The following is a 14,102-nucleotide window of genomic DNA, read 5'->3' as shown; positions in this document are numbered from 1 at the left end:
CAAAACAATCTCACAATTGCTGGTTCAATCTCTTCATCGACAGATCACTTTATTATCACTCTATGGCAGCGATCCATGGTTATTTTATATTTTCTCCCATTCATCAATCTTATGCCATCTCATGCAAGGTGTGAGCTTATTAAAGAGACCTGAAGACTATCAGTGTGTAAGTTTATTCCACATTCATGTGGATGGTTGGTGATACCCTAGTCTGCTGTAAAGTGTAACAAAGCCTGAGGCTATGTAGCCTAGATTATTCATGTATTTCATACTCCTATAAAGAGGTAGCTTTAAAGTTGACTGTGCAGGCTGCAAGCCTTCATAAGTATCTACAATGGGCTCAAATTTAACATAATTGAATCTAATACATAAGTCAATTAATGTGTATGCTTATAAATGTCACTGCTATAAGTATATCACATTCTATAATCTTAAATTTTGCGTTTTATGTGTTTCCTGGCCATATTATATATTAGCTTGAGAAATTTAAAACTTAATTTAGGGCATAGTTATAAGATCAACCAATCAGTTAAAATGAAGTAAACCATATACTTGAGGTCTCTTTCAGAATGCCAGGGAACACAGCAGTAAAGATTCATGCAAAGGGACCTGAGTTCAGATCCACAGAACCCATTTAAAGTAGACTTTGTAGGGTATCTATAATCCCAGAACTCCTGCAGTGAGCTGAGTGGCACAGGGAGGAAACCTTAAAGTTCATGAATCTGCTAATCTGGCATTTTGCAGCAAGCAGTGAACAACAGGGGACTCTGTCTCTAACAAGTGGAAGATTATCTACTGATTACCGCATGCACACATGCACACATGCATGCTGTTGTAAACCTGTTCCTACATACAAACTGCCCCCCCAAAACACTCATGACAGAGAGGGAACGTGAAAAAGAGACAGAGAGATTAAAATTAAAATTTCTTTCAACATTCTTAAGAATTATAGTATTTAAATGATTTCAAATATAAAATAAGTATTTATATATTGTATAATTATATACAACATATAAACATATATGTATATATATACATATATGTATATATATATATAAAATCTGATTTTATTTAATTTTCATATAGGAAATTTTCCATCACTTTGGAGATGTGCAAATTGAAATTCAGGGTGTGAGGATTAGTGTGTTTAAAGAAAATGGCTCCAACACCACCAGAGTAGAGTTGTACATACTGAGTCCATCTCCTGTCATGCTGACTCCATGGTGGGTTTGGGAAACAGGATTTAAATTCAGCCTCCAGACTCCCACATTTTCCTTTTTAAATCTCATCGTCAGTGCTGTGCACTTTCTATCTCAGAAGAGCATGTGTGGTCAGTCAAACATTCCATTTTAGGAGCTAAGAGTTTCTTATAAATGGAAGTTGCAGAGTTTGTTTATATCATTCCTCTTTCATTATATCCTGTCATGCAGATCAATGAGATATTAGCCCTTTTTAATTTAGCTCTGACAGCAGAATGTTTTCCCATAGGGTAGGCACTTTATTTTTGGTTTGGATGTAACTAAAAATTACATTCATGAGATCATGGGAAAAAATAACTTGTGCGGTGAAATCATACTATAAGGACCACATGTTGATATGTGAATGATTTTAGTTTCTGTTCTGGGGAAAAGATGACAATCTCTCTCTCTCTCTCTCTCTCTCTCTCTCTCTCTCTCTCTCTCTCTCTCCCCCACCCCCATGTGTGTGTGTGTATGTGTGTGTGTGTGTGTGTGTGTGTGTACATACTGAGAAAAAAAAGAAAATAAAGTGCTTGGGTAGATTTTTCAGCATTCATACCATTATTTTAAATCATTTTAGAGTTCAGCACCAACTACATGTGGAGAGCAAGGTCCTTGCTGACTGCAACACAAGGTGTAGCTGCTCAACGAACACATGGGATCCAGTGTGTGGAGACAATGGTGTAGCATACATGTCAGCCTGCCTTGCGGGCTGTAAGAAGTTTGTTGGAACTGGAACCAACATGGTAAATATCCTTTTAGTGTTTGGGCTGAGTTAACCTGTGCTATGACCTAAACCTTCCTCTGCTAAAAAGCAAAGTATAGTCTTTGCTTAAAATAGATTGATATTTTTTGAGAACAACTCAATTTCCTCTGTATATGCATACTTGATGTTACAAATCCCAGAGATTATATAAAACATTGACAGAGTTTTTTAGCTTTATTTTGTAATTACCAAGAGTTGAAATCATTATTCAAGTGATCTGAGTTTAAATGCTCTAAATGGGTTGGAGAGATAACTTAGGTATAAAGAGCAGTTGCTGCTCATTCAGAGGACATATTTAGTTCCCTCAACACAGAAGGTGCAGCTCAGAATTCCAGCTCCAGGATATCTGACACTCTTCTGACTTTCTTAGACAACAGCACGAACCTGTTTGTATCAACACAGATACAGAAGCATACATAAAAATCAACATTAAAGTTGATAAATTACTCCGCACAGAATTTTCCCTTTGTTGAGATAGGGTTTCATGATTCCCAGGATGACCTCAGACTTGCTGTGTAGTTGAGGTTGGCAAAAAACTTTTCATATCATGAGCTTTTTGTCAACTATCTATCTATTAATCTATCTTTTAATCTATCTTTTAATCTATCTATTAATCTATCTATCTATCTATCTATTAATCTATCTATCTATCTATCCATTTATTGTGGGTACGCGTATGTGGTATGCAGGAGCATGTGCCTATGGACCCCAAAAGGTGAGTACCCCTTGACTTTCAGATCACATGTATTTTGTGCTTCTGAGACAGGAACTCAGTGTCCTAGAATTTTCTGGTTCTGCTAAGCTGCCTGGCAAGTGAATCCAGGGAGTTGTAGAGTTGTTAGCCCCTATCTGACACTGGGCACAGCTACTTGGTGGGGTGAAACTTGGGGAGTTTGACTGCATTTACCCCATGCTTCCACTGACAGAGCTCCAGGGGTGGAGAAGCTCAGTCTGAGACTAACCCTAGTTCAGGGTTCCCCGGGCCTGTGTTAGAGCCAGGGCTGTGGGGTTCTCAGGCTTTTGGACATCCAGGTACCCTTGGGGGCCATGAAGAGCTGAGAATGAGAGTTGGGTATCCATAGGCTGGGGACAGTGTCTAGCCCAGGTTGTGGGGGCAAGGAGGGGAGAAGGGGGATTTCTGTCTAGCTTGTCCCAGCAGAAAGATTGACCTTTGTTTGGTGGCAGTTGTGGCAGGGAGCACAGAGAGGCCTACTACAGGAGACTAGGATGTGCCTCTGCAGACAATGGCCTTCTCCATGGCACCTAATAGCAGATCTTGATGAAAAGAGACAGTTCATGGTTCCAAACAGATTACTGTCATGGTGGAAAGTGGATGCATAAAACCGTACCCCACTTCTCAGGGTGGGCATGGGATTAGATATCTTTTGCAGGGAGGAATATCTGGGGACAGAAGCTCATTGGCAACGCCCTCTAGGCCTCTAGGTACCTCATTAGCATGGAGAAGTCTATTTTGAGCCTACTTGACTGTGGTCACATTTCTTTTCCTATTGTCTTGGTCTGAGATGTAAGGGATGCCCCTACATGTGGAAGGGTTTGGGGGCGTTGCCCTTATGCGACTGATGGCCACAAATCTCTCTATTGGGGGCTGTGGGTACATAACTGGGGCCTGGTGCTGGGAGCAGGCAAAGCTCCCACTGTCCCTTCAGGGTCTCTAGGGCTTCTAGCCTTTAGCTTGACTTTATCACGCTTCCTTTCATGGTCCACCACCCCACAGAGAGTCACCTGTTCCCACCTTCAGAGCACCAGTGAATCCAGCTCATCCTCTATTCATGCATTTTCCCATGTGTGCTGGGATAAGAACTCAGGTTCTCATGCTTCTATAGGACTATAGGACGTTACTGACTGTTCCATCTCCCCAGTCCCCCATCATGATAGTTTAGCATGACAAAGAATCAAGCATCTTTCCTTTCCTTAAACATGTTAAAATACTTAGAGGTGGTTGGTAATCAGACTTGGAAACATAACAATTCAAAAAATATTGGCTTTATTTTTCAAGTAAACACTTCTCTTTGGGGACATAACTTCATTCATCAGTAAGTTCCTAACTATTCCATCAACATTCTGAGACACATGATATTTTAGTACTTAATAGAAGGTAAAAACAAACAAGGACATTTTATTTAATTAAAAAAAATAATTATCTACAAGCTAGAAATTTGGCTAACTGGGTAAGGGCATTTGTCACCAAGTCTTACTACCAGAATCATATTCTGGGTTCCACATGAGAGAATGAGAGAACATACATTGTTTCCTGACTTCTAGATGCATGCCATGGCACAGAAATATGCCGACATAGATACATACATGCACATGCATGCACACCACACACATACACACAGCACATGTACATGCACACACATAAAAGTAAAAACCAAACAAATAAAAATAAGGTAAAGATAAAGTGTGAATTCAAAATAAGTGAATTTTTACAAATTTACTTAGTGTGCTTAAAACATACCAAATTTTAAAATCTACCTTTTATATTTTAATGACAAAATCTGAGATACCGAGAGAGAGAGAGAGAGAGAGAGAGAGAGAGAGAGAGAGAGAGAGAGAGAGAGAGAGAGAGAGAGAAGACAATTAGCCTGCATTTTAATTATTTTAGTGTTTTTTTTTTTTATTTAATGGCATTTGTGCCCAAACTCAGGTCCTCATTTAGATTATGTGAGTGCTCTTCCGCTGAGTCATGTCATTGACCCAATGCTCTCCATTTTGATCCAACTGTCTGTGCAGACAATACTGAAAATTAGGCTTAAATTTAAGCCTAATATTGTTGTTCTTTTTTGACAGGTGTTTCAGGATTGCAGCTGCATTCAGTCATTAGGAAACTCGTCTGCAGTCCTGGGTCTGTGTAAAAAAGGTCCTGAGTGTGCCAACAGGCTGCAGTACTTTTTAATCTTAACAATAATTATCAGTTTCATCTACTCACTTACAGCCATACCTGGGTACATGGTTTTTCTGAGGTAATAAGTAAACCCTTCATTTAGTTTTCTCTCTTTCGTCCTTAGTAGTGGGTGCATATGGGAGTGTATGTATGCTATGTGTGCACATGTGTGCATGGTGTGGACTCCTATGTGCTTCCAAGAATGCAGACAGGCCAACACGTTGGGGAAACTGTTCTCTCCTTTCACCTTCTATTTGAGGCATGATCTTTCTTGGTATTCCTACTGTTGTGCTGCCTGTGTACTCCTGCTGACCTGCCCAAGGTTACAAGCAATTCTGTTTTCTCTTATTTCACTGAGGGAATTAGATATGCATTCCACTGAATTGGGCTTTTTATTTTAATTTTTTTACATATATTCCTGGACTCTAGAGACTGAACATGGATCAGTAAGCCTTTGAGGCAAGCATGTTCACCCACTGTCCCATGCAAATGAGCCATCTAGGTTTATTCTTGTCATTTATTAAATTTATTTTTTCCTGAAGAAAGGCCCGTGGAGTCATGACTCCAAGAACCTCAATGTTCTAAGTAAGATTCCTTTATTAAGACTGTTACAGTAAGGACTGCTAAATTTAATGGTAATTTAAAGTTTTCTGAAAAATTTCCTTCCTGTCCTTTCCTATCTCCTTCCTTTATTAAGCCGAAATGAACAGACTTCTTGTTTAGGCAACTGAGGGTAGCTGTCTAGCACTCAGTGAACTGACTGGCAGAGTGTGAAACTCTCTGTGTAAAAAGGTCCAATCCTCCCTGACATCCTGAGCCCAATCAGTCTTTAACAAAAGCCACGAAGGCAATAATAGATATTCTTTAAGCAGGAGGTACATGAATGCAATGATAGACATTAAATTCTCACACAAACTGAGCAAGTCGCACAGCCAACTTCAAATTTTTATATTATTAGTAGATGTTTTTACCAGTCTATCAAACTTCACACCCACTAGCAAGAGGAAGGAGTTCAACCCCATCTTTTCCTATCTCATTGGCATTGAGAAGCAAAGTTGAATTAACCAAGGTGTGTGATTCATAACACTTTATCCTTTTGAGTGAACCAAGGTTGTCATTTCTCCCTTCTCTTTCTCTTTGCCCTGGGCTTTTCCATTTCCTTTTCCACATTCTTTCTGTGCCCTCCACCCCCATCCTTCTTACCCAAACCTCTTTTTCCTTTCCTTCTCCATTGCTTCCCTCTTTTTCTCCCCTCACATCTGTTTTCATTTCTTCCTTTCCTTTCTCCTATCTTTCCTTCCCACTCCTCCCTGAGCCTAAACTACACTATCCTACCCTTCCTCCCACCTCTGCTCTCTTCTCCTCTCTTCTCTTTTCTTCTCTCTCATTGTCTAACCCTTCCTTTCCCTATCCTTTCTTCATTTCACCTGCTTCTATTCATTATATACACTCACTGGAATAGATATATGCCCTTTTTCATTCATTAATTCATTTTCCATTGTAAGATGTTATATTTTGAATATTCACCAAATGGAGATGTGCTATATGCCTTGTTCATAAGTTCATGGACAGATGAAGGCATCAGGATTGCTAGTGAATAAGACAAGAATTATTCTTGAAAGTGAGGGTCATTTGTCTGTGACATCTGTCACTCTATCACCTGCCAGGCAGATTTAGCTGATGTGGTTAAATGATTCTTTCTCCCTCACTACTCCAGGTGCCTCGGTTCCAAAGCTGCAGGATCAGTTAGTTGATAAAGATGAATTTTACTCACAGAGGAGGACAGTCTTAGGTGAAGTTCAGCTGAACTCTTCTGTTAGAGTGTGCAAAGTGCTCTCATGCTTGCTTCATGCCTGCTCTAACTTCTATCCCTCACTTTTTGAATTATCTTACATTTTGATGTTGACTCTTCCACTGGTTGTGGGGGGGCAAACAACCTAGGTTAATTGATATTTTAATATATGATTATTTAAAACATTTTCTGTGTACCTGAATCTGTGAGTGTGTGTGTGTGTGTGTGTGCGTGTGTGTGTGTGTATTTCAACAGCCATGGCATTCATATTGAAATAAGAGATCATCTCTCAGAAGTTGGTTCTCTTTTCACCATGTGGGTTCCACATATTGAAATAGTTTGTCCAGCTTGGAGGCAAGAAGCTTACTCACTGAGCAATCTTTTAGCCCAAATGTGTGATTTCTTGATGTACCAAGGTTATGGTCTATTCTAATTATTATTCTTGTATTTCTTCGCTTTTTCTTGCTGAATTTGATGATTGCAATGTGAATGATGGATAAAGCGTTTGTTTTCCATCCTGACTCTTCTACACTGTTGTGTTTTCTTGAACTCCTTGATGGAGTCACTCCCTAAATGAAATTCCAAGTTGCATGTATTATGATTTTCTTACCCAAGGGTGTACTAGGTTGGAAAAGACCACATTTTTAAAAGGGATTCTGTATTCCTAATTTACAAGATTATTTTTCAGTTTGTGTTTAATAGGCCTCCACTTTGTATTTAATTCTCAAAACCACCTAAAGTCTATTATTTGACAGTACAAGGGAAAAAACACCTAAGGTCAATAATTCTATATGACAAAGTCATTTTCTTAATGTCCTAATGTGCATAATGGATTCTTTCTCTGTTTTGTTGGACTGCATTTGCCATATTTCCAATTTGCTTTTATGGCATGCGCTTGCTTTATCACCAACAAAAGGCCTGGACAGAAACAAACCAAACCAAAACAAAGTAAGAACAGCACCCCAAAACTTAAGGGAATAATGATTTATTTGTTTTCTGGTTTCAAAGGTTTGGGGTATCATGGGTATGGCATGGCATCTTCCATGGTAACCAGGAAACTGTTCATCTGAGTTAGCAGACAACGTCTGTTAAAGGGCTCAGCCCTGCTTTAGGTGTGTGGAGCTCAGAGGCGAGACGACCTTCTTCTGTATGGGCTTCACAGAGGTAGAGCTGTAACATTCTCACTTCAGGATGAAAATCTTAAGCATTATAATCATGAAGTACCATTGTCATTGGGAGGATCCTAGGACAGATATGAATTTGCCTAATGAACTTGTATGTATATATGTATGTATGTATATATGTATATGTATGTGTGTATGTATGTATATATGTATGTATATATGTATATGTATGTGTGTATGAATGTATTTCTTTCAGGTCTGTCAAGTCTGAAGAGAAGTCACTTGGAGTTGGATTACATACATTTTGCACACGAGTATTTGGTATGAATAATTTCCTCAACATATCAGACCAATATTAAGAGCTTAGTAACCAATTACTTTTTTTCTGATACGAAGATAACCTTTACCTGAGTCTTAGGGTAAAGGGTTTCCATTGCTGTGGACAAACACCATGACCAAGGCAGCACTTAGAAAGGAAAACATTTAACTAGGGCTGCCTTACACTTTCAGAGGTCCAGTCCATTATGATCATGGCAGGAAGCACGGCAGCATTGCTGGCAGTGCTAGAGGAGCCAAGAGTTCTGTATATTGATCTGACTTCAGCCAGGAAAGACTGTCTCGTGGGAAGCTAGGAGGAGGGTCTCATCACCCACTCCCACAGTGACCTACTTCCTCCAACAAGGCCACACCTAGGCCAACGAGGCTACACCTAGTGGTGCTTTCAGAGTCAATCAGAGTCAAACCACCACACATTGTCAACCCCAAACACACCCTTTACCTTAAAGAGAATAAGGGTTTTAGTCTGGAATCAAATATCATGTTAGAACATGAGAGCTATTTTGTGATGTTTATAGTTAGAGAAAAAGGAATCCACATACAAGGTACTTCTCAAAGATATCTGTAAGAATGTCAGGTACGTTGGTTACAGAAAAGCAGGAATTTCTGTGCTGTAGACTCAGATGCTACCTGTTGGCATTCTTAGTGTTTGTGTGGGTGGAGGCTAGATACTGTAAGGCCTCTTTCCTATACTGCCTCTTAAGTCAAGATATTTCCCCAAAGGCTTCATGCAATAGCCACAGGGACATAAAGACAGACACAGAAATGGGACAATGAATTATCAATAAAAGAGGTAAAGATAATTTGTCTTTCGATCTGCAATAGTCTAAGTATCCATATGCAGGAAAGTCCCACAAACATGAAATCTCTTTTACATAGGTGGGTTCTGATCACACTACTTTGAACTTCAGTTTACAAGCCTTTGTGTTTGGAACTGGCTACTGGTAATTTGTCTGAAAATGAAGTAGTCATAGAAATAAAAATGTTTCTCTTGTTTTTAAAGAACTTACCTAAACTTAGTTAACCTTTATCTTTTAGTAGATTCAATAAAAAATCAGTAGGAAATGGTTTTTGTTAGTTGGACACACAGAAACACAACACAAGACATTTCAGAAAATACATGAGGTTCATATCTATGAACTCATGGAATAATTTCTTAGCATCTTATCCATAGTTTTCATTTGTTGTGATCTAGAAACTTTGCACTAACTTATAATTCCTAAAAGCAAGTTTATAACATTTCATTCATAATTTGTTATATTGTTTTCTTAAATAGGAAAATTGAAATGTTTTCAAGTAAAATGGCAACTTCTTCCCCATCTCATTTCTTCCTCTTAATGGGCTTGGGTTTTGTTTTTGTGGTCGTTGATTTGTTTGTTTGTCTGTTTTGTTTTGAAAAAATTCTCTCTTCATTGCAGCTGGTATTCCTGCACCTGTTTACTTTGGCGCTTTGCTAGACAGAACCTGTTTACATTGGGGAACCCTGAAATGTGGTCAGCGAGGGGCATGCAGGATGTATGACATAAACAGTTTCAGGTAATGATAACACTTGAGGTCTACTTTCATAGTATAGAATGCTCTCATTCCTATTTAAAATTTTCTTGAAAAATAAGATTATATTTGGCTTCATTTTTAGAATGCGCATGGGTAGAATACTTTCCTTTTTATATATTTTAAAATTTTCCCATCATTTCTATAGTGCTTAATTTAAGCATGAGTGAGTTTCCTAACACACCCCATCAAAAATATTTTAGAAAGAAAAGAGGTATCTGCTTAGAGTCCCTGGATTGGGAGGGGAAAAGCTACATCTTGAGCTAAGCGAGCGTGGCAGAATGCTGGATATAGGAAGGAAGATTCAGAGACCTAGAACAAGGGTGCTGTAGGGGGAAGAAAATCTTCTCATTTCCTATCAACCCATATCTAGGTTCAGAAAAGGGGAACTCCTTCCTTATGTAGGGGTTGGTATAACAAAGTCCTAGCATATTCAGGCAGCATAGATTCTGACATTCCAGCTCCTGGAAAGCTCACAGCCCTCTCACGCTTGCAGCCTGACTCAGTGAGAACCTCAAATCTGCGTAGGACCATGCAGTTTAACAAAATGTGCCAGATGCTATAGCCAGGGGTTATCTTGAAAAGGCACCTGGTATCTACATTTCACTGTTGGTCACATCTCTGGGAAACCACTGGATTTATGAGTTAGCAGCCTCATTAACACAACTTGGCTCAGTAAAGTGGTTATGCTACAAGCCTGCTGAGAGTGTTGCATGGGGAATGATAGAATAACTGGAGGTATTACCCTTAAGAACCATGAGACCAAGGAGCCAGCCCTCTGAGATCAGGTCGCACCCGGTTGTGTGTGGCTTCATGCTGCCGTTTTGACTTAAAGTAATTATGTGTCTATTTCCCACCACTCTGAGTGCTACTCAGGCAGCTGCCATTAACACTACAGTGAAAGAACTGTGGGTTCACTGCTTCCCCATCCTTAGGGATCATGTTAGGCTGACTCTGCAACAGACTCCCTCTGTTACCTTCCTTGCCCTCTAGGGCAGCAGGCCCAAGGAATAGGAAAAAGGACCTTTGTTTGCTACAGACCGCAATGTAGCAAAGATTCCCCCATTGCTCCTAAAGCCTCTTCAGCCAAAAGAAATTTTACCCCTGCCTAGGTATGATCCACTCATGCTGTATTTCTAGATGGGTGAGCATTATAATAAAAATATGTGGGAGTGAAAAGTGCTGGCATGCCCTGTCCCAAGTGTGTATGTTGGGGAATAGCTGAGATCTCATTCCTAGAAGGACTCAACTACTGTCAATGTGTTTGTGTTGGTAAAAGTTCCCAATCCCTTAACATCCCCACAATGGTGATATCCTGGAACTGTGAGACAATTTAGCGTCTGTCAAAGTCTTTTATAATGCTCGCAGGAAACTAATATATTTTTAAACCTACTTCTCATCTAGAACAAAAATCAGTTATATTTCTGGATTATTACATGAGAAGTCTTGAGCATCTATGTTACATACTAACACTTTGTCTTGGCAGAAACAGCTGTGAACATTTTCTCTTCAAATGTAGTCAAGTCCGGGATTTTCCAGCTAAAGAATGGTGCCACCAATTGTTGGCTTGGTGTTCTCACCTCAGTTAATGTAAACAGAGCAATGTCTCAGGATATGTTCACAGGACCACATAATCTACAAAAGCCTTCACTGAAACTATCTTTCCAGAAGATTCTAGGTTGTATGTAGTTGAAAACACTATTCATCACACCAGATTTTATTATTAATGTGTTGAGAACATAAAGGAAGACATTTATAATTATTTAGAAACATGCATATGACAAATATAAGTACTTCCCAACACATTAATTCCAGAAACCTTAAGGCATCTTTTAGCCTTTAGAGAAAGATTAGATACTTATAAAAGTATATAAGTTATTGTAAGAAATCCTGAAAGTGAAAATTACCCAATTCATCTCACAAAATGTGTACCGACTTCATGCTGATGCATGCAAAATTAAGCATGAAAAGGAACAAATTGAATATATATATGTATATATATGACTAATAGGACTTAATTTTTACATACAAAGATTTCAGTATCACAAAAATGCATTCACGGACACACAGTATGTCAATGCTGAGTAGGAGAGAAAACTTGAAAAGTGACTTTATGTCATTTTATATGTGTATGAACAGAAGAGAAAAGAAGAGTTCCCTGAATGTGGGGTTCTGACTAGGTCTTTCAGAGAACAGGCCAAAATGGCAGAGGACACACTGTGGCCAAGTGTGGCCACATTTGGTGGCATGATGAGTTTGAGTAATCTGGTCGTGTTGCATGTTCTATCAGGAAGCAGCACATGATAGAATACCAAAGAATGGTTCTCACATTCACAGTAGGAGTTCATCCTCAGCTAAACTTGTTTGAAAGCAACATCTTTATAGACACACCCAGTAGTGAATTTCCATAATGACCCTAAATCTAATAAAGTTGACAATGAAAACTAGCCATCACCCCAATGATGAAATAGGTTTAAATTTTTATATTGGAAATTATTTGACATTTTAACAAGCATAGTTAATAACTCAGTAAAGAACATGAGCAAAATAATCCCTAGATGCTTTTCTTTAAAGAGTAAAGGATCTGTAAGAATATACAAAATTAGCTTTCACTAAAAATGTTAAGATGTAATACAGATTAGTTCTTTTCTATAGGCACATTTACCTGGGGTTGCCTATAGCACTAAGAGGATCAAGCTATCTCCCTGCACTCTTCATTCTGATACTTATGAGGAAATTCCAGTTCCCCGGGGACATTGACTCTCCAGCAACTGATCATACAGAGATGATGCTCACAGAGAAGGAAAGTGAGTGCACAGATGTGCATGGAAGTCCTCAGGTCGAGAATGACGGAGAACTGAAAACGAAGCTGTAATGAGTTTTCTACCTCCCTGTTCAAGGCCATGAACAGAATACACACTTCCCTTCCTCGGAATCCTGAGAGATACAATAGGAACCTTCTCTTTAAGGACCTCAACAATTGATTTTCTCACTATAAAAATAATTGCTGATATCATTTTCAGAACTTCAGGGTGATACTTAAGATTTCCCTGGGGAAGACTTTTATGGTGACCCACACACTACACTTTAAAGCTTCCTTCATTTTCACATAGCATTTTCTCTTAATTCAATCAAGGGAAGTATGTGTTTCCCACACATCTTCAAATGAGTTTAAAACTTATCTATTCCTGAAACACTATTTAATTTCATTGAATTTATGGTTCACAGTTGGAAGTATTTAGAGCTGAAAAGATACATTCTCATTAAGTCACATTGAAAAGTTAACTGTTCTATGTTCAAGATGTCTCCATATGTCTATATGTAGGAGTTGTCAAATATTTTTATTATTGTAGACATGATGCTTCTGAGATTAGACTTCTCACTCCTGTGTCATTTCCTGTTTCTAGTCCCTTCTTTCATTACTCCTTTCACACAGTTGAATGTTTTGTTTAGAGCACTGAGAAACTTAATCAGGTTATTAAAAATCACATTAGAAAGATTGTTGGAACCATTCTTCCCTAGCATTTCAAAGCTGTTCATGAAACTCTTAAAAGCAACAATTTGAGAAAGCCAGTTCTTTCAAAGGTCCTTTGTAAATATGGAGTTGTATCTCAGTGGTACACTGGTTGCTTATCATATCCTTCATTGAACCAAAAGGTAAACTACTGATGACATAAGATAAAATAAAATAAAATATGAAATAAATGAAAATAAACCAGGCTGTGGTGCAGTATGAGATATTCTCAAAGGCTACTTTCTTATACTCAGGATGCTTCTTTGACGCAGTAAGCGTTTTTTCTGTGCCTCAAAACACATGAAAAAATGAAAACATGTTTAAAAGTATATTAAATTATAATAAACTTATAAATTTATAATCAAACTATAACATGAATAAAAATAACCTGGCTATTAACTTTCAAAATCCGAGTCAAAACTCTAAAGGGAGACCAGGCAGGTAGTTCAATGAAAAGTGGTGCTTGCCACCAAGCCTGACAAGGTAGCTTTGATCTCTGGGACCAACATGGTAGAAGAAGAAACAAACTCTTACAAGCCTTCTAATGCTGTACTATGCTGTAAATACATACATACATACATACATACATACATACATACATACATACATACATACATATGTGTGTGTAATATATACATATATATGTATATATTATATACACATATGGAGAGAGAGGGGGTAGAGAGGGGAGGGGAGAGAATTTTAAGCAGTGACTCTTGCTGAAAGGAAATTTGGCTTAGTAAAATTCAAAGTATTTGTAAAAAACAAAATCAATTTGTATTGGTTTGAATACAAAGTGCCCCTTCTTGGTTAGGGCAATAGGGCACCAGGACATTTCATTTCTTGTTGATACTGCTACTTGGGAAGGATTGGGTG

General features: G+C 38.5%; 1 protein-coding gene across 1 annotated transcript in view; it reads left to right on the top strand.

Annotated features, from left to right (window-relative positions):
* LOC116903124 (solute carrier organic anion transporter family member 1A1) overlaps positions 1–12,587 on the top strand; it is a 44,662-nt gene extending 32,075 nt beyond the window's left edge. The window contains exons 10-14 of the mRNA XM_032905476.1: positions 1,819–1,984; positions 4,816–4,988; positions 8,082–8,146; positions 9,580–9,697; positions 12,368–12,587. Coding sequence (XP_032761367.1) covers positions 1,819–1,984; positions 4,816–4,988; positions 8,082–8,146; positions 9,580–9,697; positions 12,368–12,587 — 742 coding nt within the window. The remainder of the gene's footprint in view (positions 1–1,818; positions 1,985–4,815; positions 4,989–8,081; positions 8,147–9,579; positions 9,698–12,367) is intronic.
* Positions 12,588–14,102: the final 1,515 nt, after the last annotated feature.

The sequence above is a fragment of the Rattus rattus genome, chromosome 6 (assembly GCF_011064425.1).
Source record: "Rattus rattus isolate New Zealand chromosome 6, Rrattus_CSIRO_v1, whole genome shotgun sequence".
In the NCBI taxonomy this organism is placed as follows: Eukaryota; Metazoa; Chordata; class Mammalia; order Rodentia; family Muridae; genus Rattus; species Rattus rattus.
The sequence above is the reverse complement of the archived record's forward strand: the minus strand, read 5'-3'. Positions and strand labels throughout refer to the sequence as shown.